General features: G+C 41.2%; 2 protein-coding genes across 4 annotated transcripts; one reads left to right on the top strand and one right to left on the bottom strand.

Annotated features, from left to right (window-relative positions):
• The first annotated feature begins 336 nt into the window (after positions 1–336).
• Positions 337–11,244, top strand: gsdmeb (gasdermin Eb). The gene is made up of 10 exons (XM_027000070.2): positions 337–452; positions 3,341–3,579; positions 3,702–3,894; positions 5,149–5,323; positions 6,037–6,154; positions 6,790–6,906; positions 7,447–7,574; positions 7,880–8,084; positions 8,267–8,340; positions 8,466–11,244. The coding sequence occupies exons 2-10, from the start codon at positions 3,369–3,371 to the stop codon at positions 8,694–8,696; spliced, it is 1,452 nt and encodes a 483-aa protein (XP_026855871.2). The 5' UTR covers positions 337–452; positions 3,341–3,368; the 3' UTR covers positions 8,697–11,244.
• mpp6a (membrane protein, palmitoylated 6a (MAGUK p55 subfamily member 6)) lies at positions 10,695–26,496 on the bottom strand. 3 transcript variants are annotated; one of them, XM_027000031.2, is made up of 14 exons: positions 26,400–26,496; positions 24,143–24,218; positions 22,828–22,943; positions 19,873–19,991; positions 18,878–19,030; positions 18,355–18,471; positions 17,096–17,323; positions 14,537–14,668; positions 14,281–14,377; positions 14,013–14,084; positions 13,757–13,918; positions 13,191–13,393; positions 12,632–12,760; positions 10,695–12,453 (listed from the first exon to the last, which is right to left on the bottom strand). In XM_027000031.2, exons 3-14 carry the CDS (start codon positions 22,856–22,858, stop codon positions 12,229–12,231), a joined length of 1,668 nt encoding a protein of 555 aa, XP_026855832.2. In that variant the 5' UTR covers positions 22,859–22,943; positions 24,143–24,218; positions 26,400–26,496; the 3' UTR covers positions 10,695–12,228. The 3 variants fall into 3 exon arrangements, with proteins under 3 accessions (XP_026855832.2, XP_026855834.2, XP_026855831.2); XM_027000033.2 differs by having other exon boundaries at positions 10,695–12,405; positions 18,322–18,471; XM_027000030.2 differs by having other exon boundaries at positions 18,322–18,471.
• Positions 26,497–27,963: the final 1,467 nt, after the last annotated feature.

Consider the following 27,963-nt stretch of genomic DNA (forward strand, 5'->3'; position numbering starts at 1 on the left):
TTTGTAAAGACATCATTTAATTAGTATTATCAAATTTTCATTTGAATTTGAAAAAAGTCCGGAACGTGCGACCATAAGGACACTGATACAATTTTGACGTTAAAAAAACTACTTTTTGACGTATTTTGGTTGAACAATAAACGTTTATATTTTTATTAATTTTAAAGCGATAATTTTAAATATTAGGCTTTATGCAAGTGTCTTGCACCCACATACTGAAAACGCAAGCAGGCCCCCTACATCTTCCCTAACGCCGCTAAGGTCATACAGGTTTATTCTGCTCAGCAGAGGAGGTGTGGTCTTGGGTTTCCCCCGGAGGGCGAGTAGAGTAAAACAGACAGACACCTAACTAGTAAGATAGCTGAAGGGCATTCGCCGGGAAAAGAACAGGCTATAGTTGCAGAGCTGTATCAATTTTACGTATTAATTTGGTCTGCAACTAAGAAAAAACGGTAAGAAACGTAGTGAGATTTCTGGTGTTTTGTAGGATAAATATTGTAAACTGGAGACCAGCCAAAAAGTAGCTTCACATGTTGTTTTGTGTAATTTAGCTAACGTTAGCAGGGATTAAGCTGGCTGAAAAGCGAAAACCCTTTTATTTGGTGAATGTACAATTATACACAAAAAGAATTCCAAAGTTCTATATATCTAACTAACTATCTATCTGTCGTGTGACGGTGTTTGCCATATTTGTTACGGTCAACCTATCTGCAATTTAACGATTCACGGTCAACCGCGCATTGAATCTACGCCTGTATGTGGGATGTTACGGTATTTCGCTGCTAATCGCAAACTAACGCCCCCTAAGCAAAGCGAAATAGACTTTCATATTTTTAAGAACTTTGGTGTATACACGCACTTTTACTACATTTATAAGTAGTTTACTTGATTTAACTAGTTTACTTGCTTCATTACATTAAATACAATTAGTAATATATTTAAATGGGTTTATAAGCACTGTGCAAAAATGTTTTTCCTATATGATAAACATCATAGGGCTTGACTGCCAGATAAAGGGTTATCAATACCGCAATAGATAGGCGGTAGATACTCTAGGGCCGAAAGGTCCACTGCCAACTCAGGGGTGGCTCTTGGCAATCAAAAGATTCTCCCGTACCAGCTTTTTATAAGTGCATATTGGAAGACCTTGTGTCTTTTAATGGGGTGTCACTGTGTCTTTTAATGCTACTTGACACCACACTCATAGAAAGATCTCAGCAGCTAGGATCTCACACCACAGAAACTCAGCCTCCTCTGGAAGTATAGCTGGCTCTGGCCCTTTTGGAAAGCTTGTCCTTGGTCCATTTCCATCCCAATTTGTTATATAGATGGACATCCAGCTACTTATACATGTGCCACAGGACTCCACACAACTGGTCTGCGCTTGTCTTCAGAACTTTTAACACTGTCAATAAGGTCCCACTGCCTTTTCTGCCTTCTGTTGTGTCCTTTTACCTGGTTGGCTGTGATATAGAAGGGATGTGTAAGGAATAAAACAGCAGGGTGGGATCATTGTTTGAGGGGTTGTGAATGATCCATTATCATAGCTATAGAAGACACTGTTCATCTGATTTGTCCTCATCCAGCTGTCCTAAGCCTGCGGATGGCAGGACAGCTTCACACTTTCATTCCTCCATTTTCCTGTAGTCTGCCTTAATCTCTGTAATTCTCACCCTCTTCTTTTTCTTCAGCAGGGCCTTCGGGTCCCCAGTGATCCAGTGTTTGTTATAAGCACAACAGCTAGCCACTGTGCGCCACTGCATTAACCACACAGAAGTTTCTGTAGTCTGTTATACGGTCTGTCAGAGTATTGATGACATCACCATGGGGTTCACAGAGTGTGCCCCAGTTTTTTGTTTTAAACAGACTTTCAGGACATCCATAGCCATGGCAGACCACTTCCTGACTGAGGTTTGTACAGGGAGCTCAGAGTTACCAAGTTATGGTCTGTGTTTCCTTGTAGTGGAAGTGCAGAAGCACTATATACCTCACTGACATTAACATGTAGCAAGTTCATACTGAATGTGGGCAGAATGCAGGAGAGATGCATGATAACATTTGATGAATGAGTATATATGTATGTAAAGTCTAATTAATGAGAAGTAATGATTAAATTCCTCAAATAGGTGACACATGGGTGTTTCCAATCTCACATTCCTTTTGAGAAATAGCCAACCAGAATCACCATATATGAAATGAGTATATTAATTTGCCTTAAGGTAGTATGGCATCAGTTTGGTTTTATGAACACATGATACTGCAGAATTGGCTCAACTTGCACTGGGGACATGAAGGGCCTAACCTCTTGGGTTCTAGTGTAATTGTTTTGGCATTATGGGAAACTTCTCAAAAATAGCTAACCATACTTGTCTCTAAGTCCCATTAATGATACTAGGACATTAATATGGATTTTTGAAAAAAAGGTACTGTAGAACATGCCCAAACTTGCACCGGTGATGGCCTAGGGCTACCAGTCTTGGGTCGTAGGGGAACCGTTTTGGCATTACGGGAAAATTAAGAGAAATGGGTAACCATACTATCACTATATGAAATGGGCATTTAAAGATTTCACTATTGGATTTATTTTAAAAAATAAAAACATGGTACAGTAGATTTTTTGAGACTTGAGCTGGCGTTAGCCATGGCCCATCACCCTGCTGGCAATGGAATTTTTTTTAGCTCTGGAATACCCACACCTCTGCAGATTTGTAGCATTGTACTAGTGATGGCCCTGTTTTTGCTGGCATACAAGGCCTGTATAAACTTCTCACATACATTATATGGGAAAACCTTTTTGCACAGTGCTTATTAAGCTATTTAAATAGCGTACCAATTGTGTTTTAATGTAATGATACAATATTCATTCAAAGTATACATGCCAGCAACTTGTACTTTACGTATCATTACGTATACAATACACATCGTTTCTAAGTAGCCTAACCACATTTACCACATTTCTAAGTTTTAGTGCTGTAAGATTTATGTTGGTTTTATTGCATTATTTGCTCATTTTGACCAAGTAAACCATTTTGTACTTTTCTACTATACATTTAGTAAAGTGCGTGTTCACAACAAAGCGCTTTCAAAAAATACTAGTCTGTTTCTCTCCGTTTCAGCGCTAGCTGGAGGTCCAGGAATACCGTAATATCGCGCTTATAGCCGCATTCGGATTTAAAGCGCGGATGACAACCGTGAACAGTTAAAGTGCGGATAGCTTGACCGCGGTTGTTTGTTAGTAGATACTGTCAACAGCAAAGTTATCCGTTTTAGCTAGTTTGTTAGCTTTCTGTGTAAGCACGTTTTATCAGTAATGTAATAACGTCCTTGTCCTATTTTGTAGTTTCTCAGGATCAGGGTTACACAAAAAGATGTTTGCCAAAGCAACCACTAATTTCGTGACTGAGATCGACCCTGACGGGTGTCTTGTACCTGTCTTCCGCCTGAATGAGTCGGACAACCTGGCGCTCCTGTCCCTGGTCATCAAGCGCAAGCGCTTCTGGTTTTGGCAGCAGCCGAAGTACCTAACAACAGATTTCAGCCTGAATGATGTACTGGTTGGGGATAAGGACATAGACACAGGTACAAAACAGATTTCAGAGGAACCTTCTGGTACCTTAAACACCCAACAATAATCAGTAATTGACCTAGATGTCTTTTAAAATACCCTGTCATTAAAGATAAACTGTTACTTCTATGAACAGCTGTAATCGAGACAGATTTTCTGAAGTACAACAGCACGTTACAAAGCAACACCAGTGGAGGCGCAGATGCAGACTTTGGCCCGGGACGCGTAAATGTTGGCGGGGAAGGTTCATCCAAACTAGCGTCCTCGTTTGGAAACCTCACGAAACAGGAAATTGATCTTAAAAGACTTCTAGATGACTCTAAAGATAGGTAAGTGGACGAGGTGTGGAAAAGGCTATGAGCACATAAACACCGCGATCTTGGCACATCCATAAACTCATCCCATCAGTGACACAGGGAGGATCCATGGTGAGCACTGCTATGTAGAAGTGGAAATGAGATTGCATTTATCTGCGGCAAAACGTCAGTGCAGTTGTGTGTGTTCAGAACATTGAGAAAGCAAACTTCCCATCTTCTGACTTGACACTCTCTCTCCTCCCTGTTTCCCTTTTCTTGTTTCATGGGGGCTGTATGCGGTATTACTTAAGACCATTTACCAGCTCTTGCAACAGAGTTATAGGAATTATTCTTTGGCATATAGTAACCTAAGCTTGCTGAAATGCTTCTTCCAAGCATCATATAAAACGTTCTCTCAGCTCATCTGGGCAACAAGAAAAGTGAACTGCTGTCAGCCCATCTGGGCAACAAGAAAAGTGAACTGCTGTCAGCCCAGTGTGGCAGATGAACACTAATTGTTTATTATTATCCTTATCAATATACACTAAAGTTCAACACAGAAAAGAGCAATGAACGTATATTAGATTTAATTCCGAAACAGCTACATTATGGGGTAGTAGTTAAGAAACAAACTCAGTGTTGATATGTATCAAGATAACTTGTTGGCTGGCAAACGGCAGCTACAGTAATGCACGTTTGGAACTAGTCTGTCCAACTGTGTGAATGTGTTACGAACTGAATTGCAAGTTGCACCTGCTAGTAAGTCTACAGCTAGTCTGTGTACTGATTGGCTTTTACTTGTGCTGCCCCCACCAAATCACGGTTTGTGTGTTTACTGTGAAGGCCAATTTTAAGTAAGGTACTTTGGCCGCCAATGTTGTGGTGAAAAAATTGATCTTGATTAAATGTAAATGTACAGTAGGAATCTTTCTGGATGTAACGTTCTATTACAACTCTAATAAAATGTGCATTACGGACACATTTATTCAATATGCATATTCATATGTATTCATGCATTGTTTAGCCTGTATTCGAACTGTCTTTTGTATTTTGAATGCTGTGGGTCAGTGTAGTTGAGACTTATTCACTAAGGAATAATGAAAATGAAGACTAAAGCTGCACACTTCTTTTGCATGCTACCAAAACGGAGCAGGACAGGACTAAAATAAGAACATGCAGCGGAATATAATCCTTGTAGTAAGAATGCACAAAAATGTAAAAAATGAAAGAAACAGAAACCTTCCAACAGAATGCTGCTGATTTCATCGCACGTCCTCTCCTGTGCAGGGTTCTGGACCTGCAGCACTCTCTGGTTCAGCAGACGCGGGAGAATCGGCGGGAGGTGCTGGGGGTGGTGAAGGAGTGCATCACCACCACACAGCCGTGCACCATCAGCGAGGTGGTGCACAAGGTGGGCTCGTGCGGCGCCTTTCTGGGCTTCACCGTCCCCAGGAAGATTCAAGTAAGATATTCTGGGATCCAAGGTGTCACGCCTCTTGGCTGCAGCGCGAGCTGAGCACGGGCCAGTTTGACGTCACCCTTGCTTCACAATATGCATACATCAAAAGGGGGTTGCAATTCTTGTTTTATAATGGAATAAGTGTTCTTGCAGTGCATCATGAGAGTAATAGTGCAATCTGCAAAATTACTGGAGCCCCTTTAGACCTACAAACAAAGCCAAAGTTTTATTTATATTTTAGGGAACCGTGCCCTGCACTGAGTTCCTGTTTCACTAACAAAAGGCACAACTTCTCACCGATTACCACAGCAAAGACCCAGACAGGCAAATACAAGTAGAGCAATAAAGACACAACTTAAATCCAAATTTGAGTGCTATTTCTATGGAAAAAAAATGAAAATGTATTTTGCAGCCACAGGAAGCAAAGAACATGGAGAGTGACCCAAAACGTAACAAGGTGTTTTACAGCTGGAGAACCAAGAGTTGACGCATGAACTGGAGGAATTTTTCAAATTCCCTCCATTCTTATTAGACTTCTAAGGATAGGGTTAGTGTCGTTATCCCTGTGAGGGGAGTTGGCCCCAAAATATTACTTCGAGGAAATGTTTTTGTGTTTTGCTCGTCTGTTACATCTGCCAGTGATACTAGGCATGTCATTACAGCACAACACTAACAGGATTGTCTCTCTCACAGTGCTTCTTCACTCTTCTTTATAGGTGTCTGTGAAGAATGGCGGCCATCAGTCTAACAGTAGCGTTTCTGTAGAAATCCCTGCCAACACAGCTCTTGCTTACAGCATCATTGAGCTCAGAGTGAAAAGCACAGGTCGTTTCGGTAATTGTGATTTCCCCATCACATTCTGAGTCAGGTGAAATGTTTGTGGTAGATTTAAAAGTGTGATTCAGCTTAAGGTAGCTTTAATTACTGTGAACTAATGAATAGAGTGTTTGAAAACATGCTATTATACAGTGTTTTATGATGCTTTTGATCACTGGTTCTATAAAGCAGTGTGATACTGTTAAAGTATGGAATCAACTTGAGTGGAATTAGATAGAATAACTGCAGTCCTATGACTGAGAGATCATTGTATGCCATATGATACTGTTCAGCTATTTACATTTATAGCATTTAGCTGATGCTCTTATCCAAAGGAGTTTACAATTTTACCTGAGTACAATTTGAGCAATTAAGGGTTAAGGGTCTTGTTCAGGGGCCCACCAGTGGCAACTTGGTGGCAGTGGGGCTTGAACTGGCCACCTTATGATTAATAGTCGAGTACCTTTACCACCGAGCTACCACTACCCCATATACTTTCACCATCCTCAGCCACTAATCAGCACAGCTTTTAACCGCACTATGTTGTTTCGCTCAGAATTTGAAGCTAGCTGCCAGTACATGCAGTGTTCACATCCTTTTTAACTGGTTGTGTGACCAGCTTTGGTCTGACCACTGCAGCCTTGTATCACCAGACCTGTGTCTGATGCCACACAACCTTGGAGGTTTTGAGACAGATGGGATGGAGAAGGGCGTGACTGTTCTCTGCAGCACTCCACCCGAAGCACCAAACAGGCAGCCGCTACAGGAAGGTAACAGCTGGGCTACAAAAGTCTGTTGTGGCCCGTGTTATGCCAGTGAAAGTAATGCCATGTTGCCTACTAAAGCAGATATTGGAATCATAATTGTTGGCCTCTGCGATTAAGGTATTTCATGAAGGAATGGAGCAGTTATATTGCAGTCACAATAATTAAACACATCTCATCTCATACATATCTCCAGCTGTTGCAGTCACATCACAGAGCATGAGAGCTGTCGGTCAGGCTGCACTGATCACTACAATTACAGTAGCAGCCATAATTGCAATTATTGTTTATACCTGAAAAAAAAAACAGCCTCAGGCTTTGGTTCTGGCTCGCTTTCTAATTTGTTTTCATCGGTGTGAGTGTAAAAGCTGATAAAGCATCCTTGAGGCTGAGAAAGGCACTATATAAATGTAACAATAATGCCATCAAGCAGCATATAGTAATTCATTTCACTTAAGTTAAGAAACATAAAATTAAAAATAAGTGAATAAATCTAAACAGGTTTTGTAGCATCCAAGCCTGTGTGTGTGTCTCTCTCTCGCTCAGAGTTAGAGAAGCTGCAGCCCCAGTTTAAGGTGCTGTCTGATCTGCCTTCCAACACCCGCCACTGTCTCTTCCAGCAATTCTCCATCCTCCTGAAGGACAGGACCGCCATCAGTGTACTGGACCTCGCCGTAAGTCGGAGCAGGGCCTATTCATAGCACTGAAAAATTAAAATACATGGCTAAATGGCGCAATATGTTTACTAAGGTGAACAAATGTAGGGGAAAGGGACAACAGGTGGAGTTTGTTTATTTAAAATAAATTTCATGTAGTCAAGCAGGAAGACCAGTAAAAAAGGTGATACAACAGCAAAGAGGCATGATGTTTATCTGTATGGACCATAAAGTACTGCTTTTCACATTGAAAGCTCTTAATAGCTTAGCACCGACAACCGTTGCTATTAACGGACTGATCCATTTTTCTCCGATTCTTTCAGCTGGAGGATGTCTCTTGTGGCAAGAAGCCTGATCTCAGCAGCCTTGACAAAGTCCCCTCTCTGAGATCTGCAGTGCAGACCATACTGGAGTTGTTCCAGGGGGACGACGGTACAGGTGACGCCCAGGCGGACAGCACAAGCTCTGGGAAACAGCTTAGTCATTCTGCCATGAGTGCCACCCACCTCCTCAGCAGTGCCTTAGAGGGTGAGCTAGGAACCAATTAAAAATGCTTGATTTTATCAGCACATCAGTTGTTGTCTTATTCTGACAAATATGTCTGAAAATATAGACGATACTGATATTATTCCATGACCTCGAGAAGCATCTCATTTCCAAGTTGCACTGTCACTGTAAAAATACCCGCTTCTCTCGTCTCCGAAATGCAGAGATGAATGACTCCGTCTTGTCTGTGCTCGAATCCTGCTGTTGTCCCCGCACCATACAGGCACTGCAACTTCTAGTGAGTAATGTCTCACCTGTAGAATCACTGTGAATGAGTATGTCCCACAAAAGCAGCAAAACCACTTATTCAACAGTGTATCTGTACTGTGGACTCAGTGGTCTGTTCTGCATATTGCCTGGCAGGTGCAGCATGTGGTAGAAAACAAGAAGTGTTCTCTGAAAGACAGCACACTGGCGATTCTGGGGGACGAGAACAGGTACAGCCAAGTTGTAAAGCTCTTTGGCTCCTCCGACGTGGTGCTCAGCAAAGAGGAGGATTCAGTCAGCGCCCAGCTCGGCAGCCAGCAGGGACACATGCCACACGTCTTGTGCATTGCCATCTGTGCTCTTGCGTCTTTAGCACCCCTTGTCTGACCGCATTTCTGGTCAGGACACGCCAACATTGGAAAACGTACATACATTTGTCGTTTAGGACAAAGACGATTATCATAAGTTTGAACTTGTTTAATGGAACGACAAGCTTTATTTTTCCAAAAAATATTAAGCTAAACTAATCTCTTTACAAGCATGGCCCAAGTGCAAAAGAAAATTGCTAACACCTGAATTGTAACCACTCCTACTTTTTTGACTGAAATCTGGATCATTTGAAGTTAAAAAGTTCTCTCTAATGTTAATTTTATATAGTGACTTTTCTACTACCGTTATGAATTTTAAAGTTATTTAAATTATTAAAACATTTTTTAAAAATAAAAGCCTAAATTGTACACTGTTGAGTAGTAACCTCTGAATAGATCCGTATTCCTAGTGATGGAAAAAAAGAATCACGAAGCTTTTTGCTGCTTCCTGAATGAGAAGGCAAAAGATTCAAAGCACTGGAGCTGACGGCAGGACAGTGGCAGCTGTTGGTCTGCAGAAATTATAGCAATCATAAGCTCAAAACTGCAAAGAACAGAACATTCCTTTCCACTGATTCCATATTCGTACAAAAAAAGGATAACCAGTGATGTATAGCCATTAAAATGGTGCACAGAACTGTCCACAACTGTTTCCCCTTCACTGTGATCTGCTGTGGCAGTCAAACAGCAGCAATGCTAAACCATCAAGACAAACTTAGGAAAGAATAAATGATCAAAACGAATAAATACAAAGAACACAAAGCCAGAGAACTGAACAGTGAAGCGTGCCCCACAAAAGGGCAACACCGATTATAATGCAACATTACACCAATCAACTACACATTCCCCAAGTTGCATTTAAACAAGTGTTTCCTTGTGACAATGCGACAATGCAGTATAACTAAAAATTGCATTGGGAGACATCTGGACGAGGTGTTGACACATCATCCATTAATTTTCCATATTTTCAGTTTTCCATTAAAAAGGATGACTGGGGAGTCTACACCCTCTTATAGACTGCAAGATAATCAATCAGATGATGCCACTTTCACCCCCATCTGATATCTGGATGTTCAAAAGCTTCCACGCTGTTGAACCAGTGGACCTCACAAAAGTGAAAAGAGCCGAAACATGTCCATGTCCTCCTCCTTATAGATCACTTTGAACCAATAAAAGAATCGAAAGGAGAGTGGGCGAGTCAAAATGAGCGATTGTATGGCTGAATGAGTCAATCGTACCTTAATGATTATGATTTTGTAAGATGCTGTAAGAATGATCTAGGGTCATTCATAGAAAGGTTACATAATTAAGAGTGCTGAACTGGATCACTCGTCTTCTAACTTGAGGTTGCTCCAGGATTACTGATTGTGTAATGAGTATTTATATGGCTTAAGGGTTCTATATGAATACTGTTCTGGGTTAGACATATACCAACACTGCTCTTGTGAAGTATCAGAGACTGTATGACTGGGGGAATACAGATACTGAACAGTGGTCAGTCTTAAGAGTTATATAGCGGAGCAGAACTGTAAAAATAATGATCTGGGGTCAGCCATACCCTAATTGTTATATTAGAATTCATCATTAATCTACAGAGTCTATAGAATCTCTTGAGTAAAGAATAGTTCTTTATTATACATTAGTTGAGTGATTGTATGGCTGCATGTCTAAGAGAGCTAAAAATACTGAACAGACCCTAATGATTATAGCCTAATAATACCCATCTGGAGTCAGTCAAATCCTAATCATCATATCCTTATAATTATTTTTAGTTCTTCTTAATGACTGACCTATATAAGTCATTAAGAAAATTAATGTCTTAGGGGCACTGTAAGAATATCAAATTTCATAAAGATGATTTCAGGGAGCAGACAGTCCCCCCGCTTCCCCAAGTTATCCAAAGTGGCTATATCTTAAAATATAGCTATTTATTATTAATAGCTATTCCACAGGCATTAATAATATACACAGTTGCAAATCAGTTTAAAAAAAAAAAAAAAAAGCTTAAATGAAGTGGTAGTAAAAGTCAGTTTAATTTAATGGTCAATTGTTTAAATGTCAAAAATACAGGTTTCATTATTGTAAAATATATATGTAGCTGTATACAACAGAGATAAAAACACCACAAAGACTTATGGTGAATTCTCTACTTCCTGAAGGACTGCACCACTGCACAGTGTAGTGTTTGCTCCAACACTCTTCTCTCCAACTGATCTGATGCCATGAGTTTAACAAGCTGCACCAGAGCAGGGAACGCACTCGTCTCTGCAGTGTTTTGGCTGTTCAGCATTTGAGTCTGGCAACTCTGGTCTCGGATGTGCAAGTCTGACAGTGACAGACACCAATATGTATGACGGATAACTCACCCACTACGCCACTGCTTTGGCTCCTGCTGAAACAGTGGTGCACACTTTCATTTCTATCATCGGGTTCTTCCTCAGATTGCCTGGTAGCTGAGGTTACATTTTCCCATGATCATAACTGGCATCAAGTTGTTCCACCATTATTTCACAAAACAGAAGCACCTCATTTGTTACGCATCAGTGCAATAAAAGCACTCATAAAAATACTGAGACTGAGACACACAGACTTCAGTGTGTGCTTCAATCGGAAGCCTGAAAAGGCCTGTTCATGTATAGATTAAATGTGGACTGCCAGACTGGTACAAGCACATCTGCTAGGCTGGCAGATCTAGGGTGGGGTGGTGACACTACATCACATGTAGACATCCAAATATAGCAAAGACAAAGAAGTTAAAAGGATAATATACAGCCTACTAACTTTAGTACTGATAAACCTGGTCTTAAAGTCTAGTAAGGATGAACAAAGTGACGTTACACAAAGCTCCATTCCAACGACTTAATATTGTATGCCTTTCCGAGGGCATCGAGATGAATAATGTGCTGCTGCTTAATTAATGGGGCTATTCTGACACCTGTCCTAAACTCATAGATCAGAGTTGGAAATCTACCAGTACTGATGCATAACGGGAAAATAATAATGTGGTGCGTCTTGCAACAAAACCTCAATGTATAAAATATCACGACAACCAACCCCCCGCCCCCCCAAAGGGCAACCCATTACATTTTTGTGCTTAAGCTAGAATGGGTCTTCACCATGAACACCAAAGCCGACATTTGCAAGAACATGGCATTACAGAGGTGAGTCAGATGAGACCAGCAGTGAAGCAATCCATACTGGATCTCTCTAGAATCACAACAATCAGAAATAAATTCCGTTTCAAGTTCTCATTTTACACTCAAAACTATTTAAAGCAACCTGGAAATACATTGTATATAAGGACATGTTGCGCCTTAAAATGTACTGTGCTGGTAGGAAGAAGAGAGAGAGAAAAAACAAACAAAACTAGGTCAATAAATAAGTACACTTCCCTTCAGTTTCTCATGGGTGTAGCTTTGCATAGCAGTGTGGGACCTCAGCACCAGGGTCAGATCCCCCTGGCCACAGTCAGTCCTGCCGTGGTCCATGACACCAGCGATTATGGTGATGAAGACGATGACGACGAAGAAGTCCGTGGTCCACTGTACCATTTAGTAAACCCAGTTAACTGGTACCCATTGAGGCTCCGAGCACAGCTGGTCCACAGCCACCTGCAGTTTCTCAAAAGCCTTATCCAGATTATCATTCACTATTGTGAAGTCAAAGTAATGGCTGTACGCCCGTTTGATTCGGGCACTTTCGTCCACCGTTTTCTTCAAGTCCGTTTCCTGAGTGAGAAAGAGGGGGACGTAAATGCCAGTGGAAATGTTTATTGTCTGTGAGGGGAAAAACAAAAACCAAAAGTAATAACTCTCTCTTTGTGTGTGTGTGTGTGTGTGTTAAATAATATAATATAGTTTTCTAGGACAGATAGCCATTCCCCAAACAACCCCGTTCTCTGGTGTCTCAGCAGGCTAGTAGGAGGATGTGTGGAGCTGGGAGATGGAGGCTCACCGTGAGCAGCTTGGTGGTGATTCCTGCATCCACTACCGCTTTGTGCATGGCCCTTAGTGTGTCTAGCTCTGGAGCAGCAATGAACACCACGAATGGCATGAACTCCGCTGTTCTCAGCACCTTCAGTGCCTGACAAGCCCATATTCATTAGAGAACGATTACTCAGTTGTTTTACTTACAAAATGATATCTGCCGAAGCTGTGCATCTTTGTACTGGAACATCTTAAAAACATCAAAACATCTACACCAGTAGAGCGCCAGTCAGCATAGCACAGTGCATAACTAGGTAATACAGCAAATTAATAAATTAAATAAATCCATCATCCAAAATGGAAATGTGAAGAAATGCTTCTACAGAGCAGTTAACAAATAACACTGTACCATTTTGTCCATGCAAAGATAAAATTCAGCATTTTCCGCCCCATGGTTACACCAGAGCCAGTACAGTTAAAATGTCCCAAACCTCCTCAGTCTGACAGTGGGCGTGTAACAGTCATTTGTTACTGCTATTTGAAACGCAGGGAAAGCAGTGTAGCGACACAGCTGCCCACGGACTCACCTGCGGGTTCACGTCTAGTATGCATGTGCGGCCCATGCGTACGACCTCGTGGATGGAGTCGATTTTTGTGCCATACAGGTTGCCGTCGTATTCGCCGTGCTCGAGGTAGCGGCCAGCCTTGATATCCGTCTCCATCTCGCCTCTGGAGACGAAGCCGTACGACTGGCCGTCCTTCTCCTCTTCACGGGGCCGCCGCGACGTGACTTAGAGAGGCGGGGAGGGAAGGGGTAGCGTCAGGGGCCCAAGCACTCTACTCGTACCAGCAGCTCTGCGAACAGTACTATAGTGAGGTGCTGCCTAGCGAGCGCAAATGTGACCAGTGAGGGGGAAAAAAAAAAAAAAAAAGCGCAAAGAAAGCAAAGGAGCTTTTTTACGCGCGAGTTCGCAGATGTGTGTGGGATGGCGATGAGACACGGGCAGAGCTTATGCGCGAATGCGCAGATGTGTGATGAGTGGGCGGAGCCTATGCACGACTGTTCAGATGTGTGCTGAGGAGTGGGCGGAGCTTATGCGCAAATTCTCAGATGTGTGTGGCGATGAGGTTTAGGCGAAGCTTGTGGACTCACAGGGCACAGTTGTGCCAAAGCGCAGAGGGTTTAGCACCATGAGCCTGTTCTTCAGGCTCCTGCGGCCCACGCCCTGAGCGCCTATCAGGACGAGCGTCTTCCTCTGGAACGGAGGCATCCGAGTCACTTCCTCGTAGATCTGCAGCTCGTGGCGGTCAAATTCTGACAGCAGGAGAGAGAGGAAACAGGGGCACTAAGAGGAATGAAGAAAGAAAATATTAGAGGGGGGGCGGGGGAATCCTCCGGTTGCGCCAACCTGCATTCTTTGCGGTCAGGTACATCATTTTCTTTTTCTTCTTTTTTCCAGTTATTGAGCCACAGAGAATTCCTGGAATTAAAAAGAAACAGCTCTAGTGCTGCCTGCATTAGGCAGTGAGCTCTACATAGTCACAGCCCAGCAGTGCAATTTAAACAGACGATCCTTCACTCAAGATTCAAATTTGTCTCTTAGCATTTCATCACAGAGAACAAAGAACAAACTAAACTAAATTTTAGTTTATGAGGAGCAGGTGTTCACACTGTACCTGACCCATCCCAGTCTCTCCGTACAAATGCTTTCCTCTTCTCCTCCAAATACTGACTTGGAATAAGGCCAGTGTTGCCTCCAACCACACTACAAGCCTTAGGGACAAACACCACAGAATCAACCACCAGCACCACAAATCCGTGTGTGTGTGTGTGTGTGTGTGTGTGTGTGTGTGTGTATATATATATATATATATAAATAAATTAAAAAAAGAATTACAACAAAAGCTTTTGGAACTTGAGTGTTTTACACACCTGCCACCAGTTGGGGTCCTCCCTGTTCACAATGTGCAGGATTTCTCCTTTTGAGAAGGGCAGTCCTGCCTCTTTGCAGGGGATTAGACTGTCTGTATCAGGGTTGTAGTTAAAATGAGGTCTCAAAAACACCTGAAAAGAAAGAACTTTAAAAAGCCTCCCCTACAACACAACATTTTACAAGCACATGAAGCAGATAAAATGTACATCTTAAGAGTAGCACAACATGAAGCAGCTAAACGGCATGATCACAGAGGGGCCTGAAGGATGACGGGGTCTCTATTCCTCAGACTGCACACACTGTTGGGCAACATCTGAACATGCTGTCTTTGTTTATGGAGCAGATGGGGCGTGTGCGTGTGTTTGCAGGGCAGGGGGCTGGGGGTGCGGGTAACTGACCTTCAGAGCTTAAATTTACAATCTTTTGTAAACAGCAGGCTAAACAAATTCCAACTGAAAGATTTCTTAAGGGAAATCCAAGCACTAGACATGCAAAATCATTTGCTGTTAAAAGTTTGTTGTTGTTTTTTTAAAATCAGTTCAACATTTTTCAAACGAGTTGTTTAAGCATTTTAATGAAATTAGATGAGGGGGGGGAAAAAAAAAACAAAAAAAAAAACAAACAAACACCACACCAAATGAATACTTTATCAGGATGTAAAAAATAACGCCTTAGTATTTAATGAGTTATAAGTTACATCGTTCCTATAAAATAATTTGTATAAAAAATAAGGGAAATTGAAGTGCAATGCACAACATTACTTTTTATTAGCTATATGAAGCATCATGTGTCAGAACAAAAAGCATAACCTCCATTATATTGTTTTCATGTAATGAACCTTATCTGTTGGTATATTCAGTGTTTAGATGCAATGATGTGACCCTTTTCTAACATTTTTGTCTTGCAAAATAGCTGAACGAACAAACAAACTCAGAGCACACCCCAATTTCTATGCTAAACCAATGCACTGGATCTTTTACTTTTCATTTTGGCATGTTTTCTGCATACAAGACTGTTTAAATGCAGTCTGGTGCAATGCATTTCATTGCGTTCACTGTAATGAGTGTGCTTCAATAAAGAATACATGTTTGAAGTAGAAAGCAATGTATTTGTGTCTTACAGTTCAAGGTTGGATTGTAATAATTATATTTTGTTTTTGGAATTTCTGTATTGAATTTATTGTGTTTGTAGTATTAGTCATACGTTTACTTGCCTAGGGACAGCAGATGGGAATTAGTTTACTAACCAACTCTGGTATAAGGCATCTCTTCTCTTTTGAGAGCAATTTATTTTGTGCATGACCCTGAGAAAATAAACAAGTTCTGACAAATTCAGTATTGTATTATTTCTCAGTAAAGAGGTCAAACTATCTGAAAACATAAGAGGTTTTGATCAGGCAAATACTCCACTTGTTGCTATTGAACAGTCGTGCGTGTGTGATGTTGCAATTGAAGTTTTTTTTTTTTCTTTGAGATTTCAATTTGGCAGGTATTGCTCTCCATTGCAATATCCAGCTTCGTTACAGTATTTTCTGTATCAAGGAGCCCTATACTGAAGTGCAAAGAGGTTACGCAAACACTAAATGCATAGAATGTTTTCACAAGAAATAGTTACAAAGCAGTTAATCGCAGTCCCTGATGTGCTGTGTACCATCAACACATTGCCTGTCCTTTGAACTATTGAAATAGTGCAGAGTGCAAAGCTGGATTACAGTCCCCTTAGTATCATGTATGTATCATGCATTCATCATTATTCTGTTCCTAGATGACAGATCACACGGATTACTTGTCAGTCATTCTTAGAGGACCCTGCCATAGATTTATCACTGATAACTAATGGTTGTGCTACAATTTATGTATTAGACTAAATACATCCAAAGCACATCTTTCAGCAAGGAAATGACAGGACACTGTTAAGCTATTTCCATCAAGCCCCAGGCCTCCTTAGAGACAGTGTGTAGATGCATGTATGTGTAAGTGAGATTGTGTGCGTGAGCGGCTAGTTGTGTTCCTCTCTACAGCTCTCTCCTCCCACCTGCCCTAGATAGAGCGGTGCGTGTTTATTAATAGGAGCAGGCAGGCTCGGTTTCAGCCTGGTGGAATTCTGAGTCACCCTGAGGGCAGGTCTCTTCCTCTGAAGTGTCAGGTAGGACCAACCCACTGATCCTTTACTCCATTTACTTTACAGCCAAGTAAGGAGAACATGGCGAACATCTGGACTGAAGTTAACAATCTGGATGTGTAGCAATGAACAATGGTCAAGATAAAGCTTTACATCCTCAGGACATCTTCCTCCCTACTGCCAAAAAGGAGAACTACTCCAATACTGGTAATCTGTCAGTGTTCCCCTATTGTGATGCCTTTGAACCTTGTAATCTGAACATAACTCAGTTACTCCAGAACCGATTTTTTTGTTTGCTTCTCTCCCTTCTTCTCCAATTTCAGTGCTAACCCGAGTTCCAGTTCCCTCTGCACCTGCCTGTGTGCAGATGAAACTTGGCAGTAGGTCAAGTAAGAGAGTGTGGCGTAACTGGACGCCGGTGCGGCTCCTCCACCCACCTGCGCAGGTGCCGGCGTGTCTCTGTAACCGGGCAGAATTCGGAGGGTGATGCTGCCGCTGGTGTCTTTCAGCATCTGCTGCAGGGCTGTGGGGTCACTGCCCACCTCAAGTCCATTCATCTCCCGGATGATGTCGCCCGCATGCAGCATACCCTGCCTGTCTATCATGCTGCCATGGAGAATGCGGGCAATGACCAGGTCACCGTTCTCCACCCGGAATGTCACACCCTAACGACAGCCCGCACAGTTTGCATCTTAGATACACGGAAACATGCATGGAGGCGTGCACATGTCCGTTAGTCATTCTGTCCTGACAGCCCTCCATGTCCACACCTCATAAATCCAACGTTTTCTACAGAATCTCTCTGGTCTACACCTATATTAAAAGATCAACCAACATCGCTTGTGGGATGTATTTTAAGGTACTTGGACAGTTGGCTTTCAGGCGGTTTCTTATGAGGAAGGAGGGCTTTGAGTCGCTCTTAACAAGAGCAACACAGAAGAATTGATAAAAGCAAAAGCAGACATCATGCAAAAGAACAATCAAGCAAATAACCAAAATAAAAGCCGTGCCAAAATCAACTGTCCAGTACGCCTTCCGTAGCAACGTAAGCAACAGTAAACAATCTAACAGACTAATTAGGAACAGAGTACTACAAAAAATTCATTTTCATTTTGAAAAGAAAAAAATAAAAATAAAAATCACTGGTCAGTCTAATGCTGAACCCTCTCCAGAGTGCAGGTACAGTTGTTGCAAAGCCAGACATGCAAAAACAAAACTAAAAATGTTGCAAAATCTCAGTGGGTACATCATTAGATGCAAACCACAAGTCTCAGAGAGCAACAGCCTCCCAAACAAGCAGGAGATGGCTACAGTACACACCCAGCAGCTCATCACCAGGAAGGCGCGCAGCATCTGTCAGAGTCTGTGGCTCACAGACTTCAGGACGCTCAAAACATGCCAAGGACACGCAAGTATTAACAACATAATAACCTTGAACATATGTCAAGACTCTTTCGATGCCCTAAAATGGAGTAATTCTACAGATATGCTTCATAAGTTTTAAATGCTCATTTAATAAAAAGGTACAAATGCGTTTAAATCAGTCTGGAATCGGCACCGCATCCCAGTAAAAGGTTCTGCCAATTGTTATCGTTTGATCAGGGAAAAACCAGCATGGGACCAAGGTGGGTAGGGGCTGTGAGGAGGACATGAGCATGCTCACCAGGGGCTCACCAGCCTTCTTCTGGATGCTGACCATGCGCACAGTGTCGGCCGGCATGAGGGAAGCGCTGCTAGGGGAAGTGGTGTTTGCTGCCGTTGGAGGGGTTTCGTAAGATTTAGCTGCCACCTTATCATGAGCCTCTATTAACGACTGAAGGTAGCAAGAAGAATTCGATCAACCAACAACAAATTCACATCACACAAAATTATATATATATAAAATCATAATAATCTGACACAGTCAGACGGAGCAATTGCTGCCAGTGCACACCATTGCAGCAAACCACAGGTGCTCTTACTTGAATAAACAGATACAAACGTAATGACCTTTTTATGCACAAATGCGATTAAATTAAGGAAAGGCCAATTGAGAAAGGCCAATTCTAGTCCAGAAGCCTATCCACACACTACTTTTTAATTATTTTTTTTACTTTTGTGACACTCTAACCAACACACACAAAGTTTAAAGATTTCTTATTTCTGAAAATGTTGAAGAACGAACGAGTGAAACCTGGGGACACCACCAGGCCGAGGAGCTGCAGCAGACGCTGCTATACCTGGAAGTGGGGCTCCTTTAGGATGTGGGAGAGTTCTGCGGCGCCATCATCGCAGTCGACCAGCCCGCTGATATCCGACAGGATCTCGCTCACCAGCTCCACGTTTTTGTCTCGCACTGCCTCCAGTTTCACATCCTCTAGTCGCTCGTGAGCCTGCAGGAGGGGGGAGATGGGAACCGATTCAGTGGAGCCAGCGGCTAGGTCTCACGGCTTCTTAATCAATAACAATACATGGTGTTACGGCCATACAAAGGGCTCAAATGAGACGTGAAGAGTGATGAGTTACAACATTTGTGAGAAATTCTCTATAAAACCCATCCAATTTCTAATTTAAGTCCTATTAACTTACATTCTTAACTTGGATAGACAGACAGACAGACAGACAGTGAATCTGAAGAAGATTCTGCAGTAACTGCAGTGCACTATATAAAGAGATGTAGAGATATTCAGAATTGTAGTAAAGTACACAGAGTACACAGAGAAACAGAACATTTCGGACAGAGGTCCTTCATCAGCTGATGAACGACCTCTGTCTGAAAAGTTCTCTGTGCGTGTGTGTGTGTTAAACACATACAAACTCTAGTGAGCTGAAGAGGTACCTTGATCAACAAGCAATTTGACAGCTATAGTTAAGGCTATTAAAAAGGCATTATTAAAGTCCAATCTTATTAATGACATACAGGCTTTTAGAACAGAACACACGAATCTGATTAATATTAAAGCTGAATAATTGGATCATTCTGGAGTGTACTGCCTTAAAGAACATACACTCACATGTATTCTTAACTTGCACAAATTAAGTAATTCATAAAAGACACTTTTGATATATCACTGCTGCATCAACTCTTCAACATGAACCATCTTTGCCTGCTAAGACAACAGTGCCAAAGTCAAGATCACCTCCCTGTATTTACTGCATAGGATTTTTTTAAAATATTAAATGACACGCACAGTTACTACTTGGATAGCAGATAAACAGACAGCGATTTCGGCACCTTAGCAAGTGAACGGACAATGGGACTCTCCATAATGCCACGAAGGAAGATGAGGTCAATGTCTTTGGCTCCGGTGGAGGGGGGCAGCTCCTTGAGGTTATCCAACACTTGCTGCATAGCTGCAAGAAAGAAACCACTAGTTTTTAACAAGAGTAAAAATGTTCCCTATGCCAAACACTCAGCTGTTGGATCAAATATGACAATAAGCAATCCTTTGTGCATCACATACACAGTTTATATTTAATCTGCTTAAACTGATTTTCTCCCGGGGTCCACTCAAAAGATAAAATCACACCTTTAAAATAGTCAGTCCTAATCCTGATACATTAGGATCCCCATTAGTTGCAGCGAGTCTGCGTGACAGCAGAGAGCAACTGTGCTGCAACCAAAGGGGAACAGCACTCGGTGGATGATCTTACATTAATGCAATAATGAGACTTACAATAATGCTTTGTATCTATATAAAACATTCTTATGATACATTAAGACAAGTGAATTAAGCAGGGAATTAGGACTCAGCATCAAATTTTTGCTGTTTACTAGTAGACCTTTGCCACCAATTCAGGCAAATTAACTTGGTTGAAGTAACGTAATTAGGAACACCAAAATTCCTTTTTAAAACTTGCTTAGACAAGCTAAGGCTGCTGTTTTAGCCATCTAAGCAAATGTGTTCAGACGTTCCATGCAGTAAAACCTAGAGATAACCTAACGCACACCAATATCCATTCAGCTCCTATTACAGAGCAAATTTACAAGACATTTATCCACAATTACTTGTAGCATTGCTGTGTAAATAATAATAATAATAAAAATTTATATAAAGTCAGATGGGAAAAAAAGAGAATTAAGTGTTTTGCTTCTTAATAGATAGCAATGTGTGTGGGTATATGACTACAGCTGATCTTTTAGTAAAGAACAACCTACCCTAGCACATTTGCAGCAGCCAAATTATTTAGATACAGCAAGAGATACACAATATATCCAAAATTATGTGGACACTCCTCCTAACTATTTGAATTCAAGTGTTTAGCAACATCTTTTGCCATGTTATCTCCATAAACAAACAGTGACGTTAAAACAGCATGCCACCACTGGCCTCTGGGGGAGTGGAAACGTGTTCTGTGGAGTGATCACGCGTCACGATTTGGTAGTCTGGGTTTGGCAGCTGTCATGGGAACACTACTTACTAGAATTTGCAGTACAGTGGTCTGGGGCCGTTTTTCAGGGTTTGGGCTGGGCCACTTAGTTTCAGTGAAGGGTAATGTTAACGCTACAGCATTGGAGACATTTCAGAAAATTATATAATCCTAACTTAGCGACAATAGTTTGGGGAACACGCATTCCTGTTCCAGCATGACTGAGCAGTCATGCACAAAGTGAGGTCCATAAAGACATGGTTTGATGACAGAACCCTGAGCACAACCCCACTGAACACCTTTGCGATGAACTGGAAAGAAAGCCAGGCCTGGCAACAGAAAGGCAAAACGATGAATAAACTCCAATGCAGTCAAAAGCACATACGCCATGCTAAACAACTCGAGTGGATTTAAATTGGCTGCTTCATCACGATTTGACTTTATTACCTTGCTGCCAATAGTAATCATTTCCATGGTGAGTACACCTACACAGAGACTTCATACGCATCATGATGTCAAACCTTACAGTAACAAAATGCTATTCCAGTCCTGAAAACAGCATGTCGGTGGAATGACTATTCCTTTTCATCAGCAGTTTGAAGTAAGAGTTGAATCCATTAAATGGTCAGTAATCACAAGTCCCCCCCCCCCACAATTTTCTTTCCAGTGTTAGTCGTGACCAGTTCCCACCTGTTATCTGCATGTCCACTAGCACACAACTGGTACCAGCCTGTGAGGGTAAAGACAAACATGTGCTTCCTGCATGACACACGCAGCCAGTCACACCTCTGCCGAGCTGCCACTTTCGCAACATCTCAGTAAGGCTGAATGTGCTCAAGGACAGCACAAGCTAAGCAGTTCTGTATGTATTCAGTAGTTAGCTGATACCCATGACTGTCCATCATTGCAAGGGGTTGGTCAGACAGCTTTATCCCTCTTTCTCCAGAAGGTCAGTGAGATCACAGCCAGCTGCTCTATTGTGGGCTCTATGCCGTGGACTGATGTGGCTTCATTGAGAATCAAACTCAGCTGCCAGCCTAATTATACAACCTTCTTATAAGAATGATCATTGCTATATACAATTTGCCAATGGGCCATGCAATAAATGAGAGGATTCATGCAAGGACTTGCTTTTCATAGGAACGGTATAGGGCTGTGGGGAGTGATCATAGGAAAAGACTGAATTAAACTAAATTAAAATGCATTTTGTTCCCCCCCCCCACACATACATTTAGCACACATTGGTCCTGAATGTGCCAATTACCTTAATTCTGCTACTTTTATACCCATCAGGGCAATAAGAATCATCAAAAAAAAATTAACTGCTCTAGTCAGTGTTGATGCATTTCAGAAGTTATTTTTTCAACTAATTGTCACAAAGATCAAATAGTTTAGAAAGTCTAATAAACCTGAGGCCTGCCTTAATGGATGCATGTTAGAAACGTGAAAGACGAGGCATTTGCTGCTAAGCCACAATCATTCCCCGTTAGTAGCACATGCATTCCAAATCACTTATGTTTGGAAGCAAAATTATGCTTCAAATCAACCGTCATTATACTAGATATTCAGCAAAATGTCTCAAATGAGAGCAATCTTCTGTTCACTCCCTCTCGGTTGTTTATATATGTTGTACATTTTGGCTGATTCAAAGTCTTCCAAGCTCAGACTATACAAAAAGTTACACTGAGAACATCTACTCAGAGGCTCATTAACTGCATGCAAAAACACAAAAGCATTAGCCAACATGCCCTCCGTTCTGAAACACACACACACACACACATACACACGCACTAAAGGACTCTCTTCTTTAGGGTCTTACCTGCACCAGACTTGGCATTGGCAACAGTCATTATTCCTATAACACAGGTCAAGCTCACAGCCTACATAAAACTTGTGCGAGTCGTCAATCAGAGTGAGACCTGTGTACCTAGAGGACTGGAGACACACAAAACTTCTATGTCACAAAGTGTATCAGAAGTTCAACAATGTGGATTTCATCATCATGGAATGGGGTGGACCAACTGAGCAAAGAACACTGAACTACATTAAAGACCTTAGCTTGGATTAAGGAGAGAAAAAAAGTTAGGCTGATGCATAAATGCAATTTGGAGGCTAAAATGCCATTATTATGAGGGAAAAGAAGGATGAAGAAAAAGGCTCATTTTCTCATTACAGGACATACAGCTTATACACAATGTGCTTAGAATTCCTTTCCATATGTGCATGCATGCCTAAATGATAGATTGTGTACATCTTTCCAGCCCACAAAACTACCCTTAAAACTATACTTTAGTCCACTAGACACACAAACCCTTACATTAAATACCTGAAACCCCTTCTCACCACCTACTAATTTTGTTACGTCCTCTATGTTTACGTACACTCCCCACAATCAAAGGATATTCAAGAGACCTTTAAGAAATAAACAGTCTCACTAGTATAGCATGCCTAGACAGCAGTAAGCTTCATCGTGTGGGGGCTCACTGATGATGTTAGCACAACAAAGATGAAGTGGTTAATTTTATTTATTTATTTTTTAAATTTAAGCCATCACATCTCATCTTTCCCACAATTCTGAACTGATAACTCAACTGCCTATGTCTACTGTTTAGAATACTGCATTTGTTTTAGCAAACAAATCAGAGCTTTAGCTGATGCAATTAAGAACCATATCTAGAGCCCTCTCTGCACCCTTTTGATTATGTGAACATATCAGTTAGTAATGGGGCTTGATGGAAAGGAAATACAACTGCACATTAAGCCTGTGGAATCACAACATACAATCTGCTATACAAGTGTCATGAAAAACTGGAAGAAAATTTATTTTGGATGACTGAACAAGTTTTGTAGTAAAAGGTACTGGGAGAATAGTCACTCACTATTAATATGTTTTTACTGAGAAATATTATTCCTTGTTCATTCACAATTCCAATGATTTGTTACAGAATACTTTACAGAAATGTAAATCATAAAAATTGAGCATGACTACAGTACTTGGAACTTGGAAAATGTAATGTACAAAATATAGTTCAATCTCGAATGAAAAACTGCCAATTTTACTCTCCGCTCCATTTTTTGGAACAGAATATTTCCCGGGAAATAACAATCCTCAGAATATAACGGGTCTAACTCACCTATACAATTACTCCAATTCAAGTCGCAAGGCCTTGTTATATTATCCACATCCAGAGTCCTTGGTCTCAGCTGAACCTGAAACATGGAGGACAGTGGTACAAAATACTAAAGCAAGCAAAACCAATACATGAACACAATTACAAAATTTAACTCATAACCTTGCTATATTTATTTTGTAGGGGAAGGTTTTACGTAAAATGTAACATCACAATAATCAGAGACATTTTCACAGCACACAATGTCATGATTTTATTTTTTCTAGGGTTTCCCTCACGTTGCACCAGGCAATCTGTAGTTCAATTTTTTAAGCAAAGCTTTGGAAAACTCAGCTCACCTATTTTTATGTTAAATTAATGTAAGCAAAGGGTAATTAGTCTAAATTCAATTAATTTTGTACAAAACATTCAGCTGGACAACGTTTCAGAGGTACTGCCAATATTCATTGATATGTTATTGTGATAAATACCTGCATTACAACAACATCTAAACAATATAAATAATCTTAATATACTGCCAATCTTTACTGTGCAGTACTGTTGTTATTCTAGTAGAATTACACTACTATTCTGCTTCCAGTACTATTGTGTAGTACTGTTCTAAACAGGAAAAATAGACGGTTTAGCCAATGGTGCATTAAGAACAATTGATTAATGAGAAGGTCTGATTTATGATGCCTTATTCTCTATTAATTTCATTAACCTAGCTGCAGTAGAAACTGTGAGTAGCAAAATCTGGCAGAGCAGGTTAATATGCGCAGAGAGAATGCGCAGGATGACCTTATAGTCAAGGTTCTGTCCTTTGTCAGTCAAACGTGCATTTCCTCTATGTTTTGTCATATTATACACCACCTACTAATCATATCAAATACCAAAGGAGAAAAACGTTTTATAAAAAAGTGTACAGACTACAGATATACAGATTGCAAAACACCAGCAATCTGTAAATAGGTCTCATATAGCCTTCATAAATCGACCACTTGGCACTTAAGTGAAGTCGAAATTGCTTCTATCCGGCACTTAATTCACTGGATTATCTCACATATCAACGAAAAGCAGCGTGATTTATGATCAATGGAGAGCGGACTCGATACGAACGCACCATCAGGGGCATGAAACTTCACGCTTCTCTGGTTAGCAAAGATAGCTGCGGCTCAGCCGTCACACTGAAATCAGCTGATACGCCATTACTTTTACCCACCTTCACCTACAGAAAAGTTGCGTGCCGCTTATCTAAATTAGAGAGTTAATGAACAAGACCTTAACAGAAATTGAGGTAACAAAACTCGCACAAACTGGGACCGAGGAAATGGGGTAAGACAACTGATCTACGCACGGCGAGAGGGGGCGCGGTGTGCAAGCCCAAACTCATAAGATTGGGGAGAGGCAACGAGCTAAATAGGACAGCTAACCTAATCTACACTACGCCTAAGTGTTGACACAAATAATGACTAAGTCGACTAACTAGGCACCATATTTTATGTTTGGTGTTTTGAGATATAGGTCAGGCCACTACTAAACATGAACCCTTGGCGCGTCAAGTTAACTAACGCTAATTAGCTAGTTTAGCGCTAACGAGTTTAACCATCAAGTCGACAACCTGTAGAACGCTAGCTAGCTAGTTATATCCATATATAAACTAGTCCCCTAATTACATTACCTAATTTCTGGAATATATTTAAGATCCTGGATGTTAACACCACAAGACGGTGATTAAATGACAGAGGCTCGCGGGAGTTTTCTAACGTTAAAACACGGGTACACACGTGCGCCATATTTCGTTTCCCATTCAACTTTGCTAGCGTTAGCGTGTTTAGCAAATGAAAGCTATGGAACCGTGAACCGCACGCCTGAGCTAGCTAGCCAGTTAGCTTTAGGTTACAGCTCTAAAAGGGAGTGTAAAAAAAAAAAAAAGTTATTTTGAAGTACTGCAACCTAAATTACTAGATGAAACTCGCACCACTGCGAATTCGTCACACGTTTCTAATTGTCACGGTCAAAGATGCTGTTTGCAACTGATAATTAGCCAACAACCCCATTTAGCGAGCTAACCTAGCTAACAAATATCAGCTGGTTATTATTAGCTAGGCAAGCTAGCTGGCTAAAGGACTCCAAGTTGGCTGATTAGCACTATTATCAAAAGTAGCTAGCTAGCTAATCGCTAGTGTGATTGAACAGACAGCCACGTGCTGACCCACAATACTGTGATAGCAGTAACATCAGAAGAACGCGAGGTAAATATACAACAAAACCGACTTACCCAATATTCCCGTGTGCTCCTGTCCCACTAAGTGAACCTCAACCTCTCCCCCACCCTACCCCCCACAGGTTTCACGGCAGCCTGGAGAAAGCGCTCATCCTCTGTTGTCAGTCAAACCTTTAGACTAGCCCCCGCTCAGTGACGTTTCAGTGCAAGGACCTGCCATTGACACGCCCCTTTACGGTTAAAGGACACGCCCCTTTAATAGCTTTCGTGTGAACGTTTCTTCCACAACGGCCAGTTAAACATCTATGAACAGAGCTCCAAATTAACGGGCCTCAGGAATAACACTTTGTTATATTATGATTACAGTTTGCAGTTTGACTTATTGGCATCTCTAAATAGATCCTAATTTATTACATAGTCTACTCCACACCATTTTGAACTCGTCAAAGGCTATTTGAAACGTAGCGAGGCTAGGCTAGCTATTTATGCATTCACGAGAAAGCTATCCGCAAATTTATTCAAATTTGGACATGACATGCTATGGCACTCTTGCATGCCAACAGGTATTGAGATATCCTTCATCCTATTCTAGTTTCATAGCATGCAAAGCATGTATGATGATTCTGAGTGTGCAAATAAGTTTTGCAATGTTGTAAGCATTCAATGTTATTTTAGCTGGCGGACACTTTTACGGTTAGGTTTAAGGCCGAAAGAGGGCAGTAGCAATGTGCCTACCAAATCTACTTTTGTTAATCCTTCTAATGCTTATTCTAATGCTTTTGTTTCGCTACGAAAAGTACAAGATACAAATACGACGCGCACTGAGAATTGCATTATTGCATAAGGATTCCTATGAAGGACTATTTGAACCTAATGTTATCACGAGCACAACTAACAACGCAGTTATGTGCATCTACGAGGTATATGGTTTTGCATTAGACGCATATTTACACATTACACTACATTATGTATCTCAAGTACTTTTATTAGTGCGATGGATGTTGGATATTGAGTGATGAACATTTAGGCCTAATAAGGGTATGTTTTATTATGCATTGCTTTGGGGAAAACGTGTAAATATGTAGCTAGGCATTCTCTGGAAACCAGTTTCTACTATCTGGCTACCTTTCTCTGCAATGTGCAAAGCATGCACAGCTAATAATATTACTGCCTGGAGTGTGTGTTATATACACACGCAAATACAAAGTTGATCTGAGTCAATATATGCGTTTGGCTTATTTAGTCTCAGCTTTCCCTTTTTGTTAAAATTAGCGTGTGTAGCAATTGTGTGTTGTTTAGTTCTCTCCTATATTTTTTCCATTAGTCAAGTTCTGTTTTGAGTCTAAAAGCTTCGCTTGCAATAAAGGAGCCGTTACCTTGCGCGGTTTTCTTCTTCCGCACCATAAGGTACTTGCCTATATAAAAGTGTCTAACATAGGCTAATATAATTATCAATACTCTGTCAAATGCATAAGTATTCATGCTGATATCTTTTATTTTCTTCTTTCGCTGTGCTGTTTGATGGATGATATCATGTCACCACTTCATTATATCATATGTACTGTATACATTGTATACATGCTTGCGCACTGAAGTATTCACTGTCAAAAACAAGAAT

Source organism: Electrophorus electricus, chromosome 10 (genome assembly GCF_013358815.1).
Source record: "Electrophorus electricus isolate fEleEle1 chromosome 10, fEleEle1.pri, whole genome shotgun sequence".
Classification (NCBI taxonomy): Eukaryota; Metazoa; Chordata; class Actinopteri; order Gymnotiformes; family Gymnotidae; genus Electrophorus; species Electrophorus electricus.

Excerpts from the sequence above, each read along its gene's own strand:
- gsdmeb (XM_027000070.2), top strand. The coding sequence starts at position 3,369 with ATGTTTGCCAAAGCAACCACTAATTTCGTGACTGAGATCGACCCTGAC. Across the intron at positions 6,155-6,789 it reads GAAAAGCACAGGTCGTTTCG|ACCTGTGTCTGATGCCACAC; the intron begins GTAATTGTGATT and ends TTGTATCACCAG. Across the intron at positions 8,341-8,465 it reads TACAGGCACTGCAACTTCTA|GTGCAGCATGTGGTAGAAAA; the intron begins GTGAGTAATGTC and ends ATTGCCTGGCAG.
- mpp6a (XM_027000030.2), bottom strand. The coding sequence starts at position 22,858 with ATGACTGTTGCCAATGCCAAGTCTGGTGCAG. Across the intron at positions 17,324-18,321 it reads AGAAGGCTGGTGAGCCCCTG|GGTGTGACATTCCGGGTGGA; the intron begins GTGAGCATGCTC and ends GGCTGTCGTTAG. Across the intron at positions 12,761-13,190 it reads TACTAGACGTGAACCCGCAG|GCACTGAAGGTGCTGAGAAC; the intron begins GTGAGTCCGTGG and ends TGGGCTTGTCAG.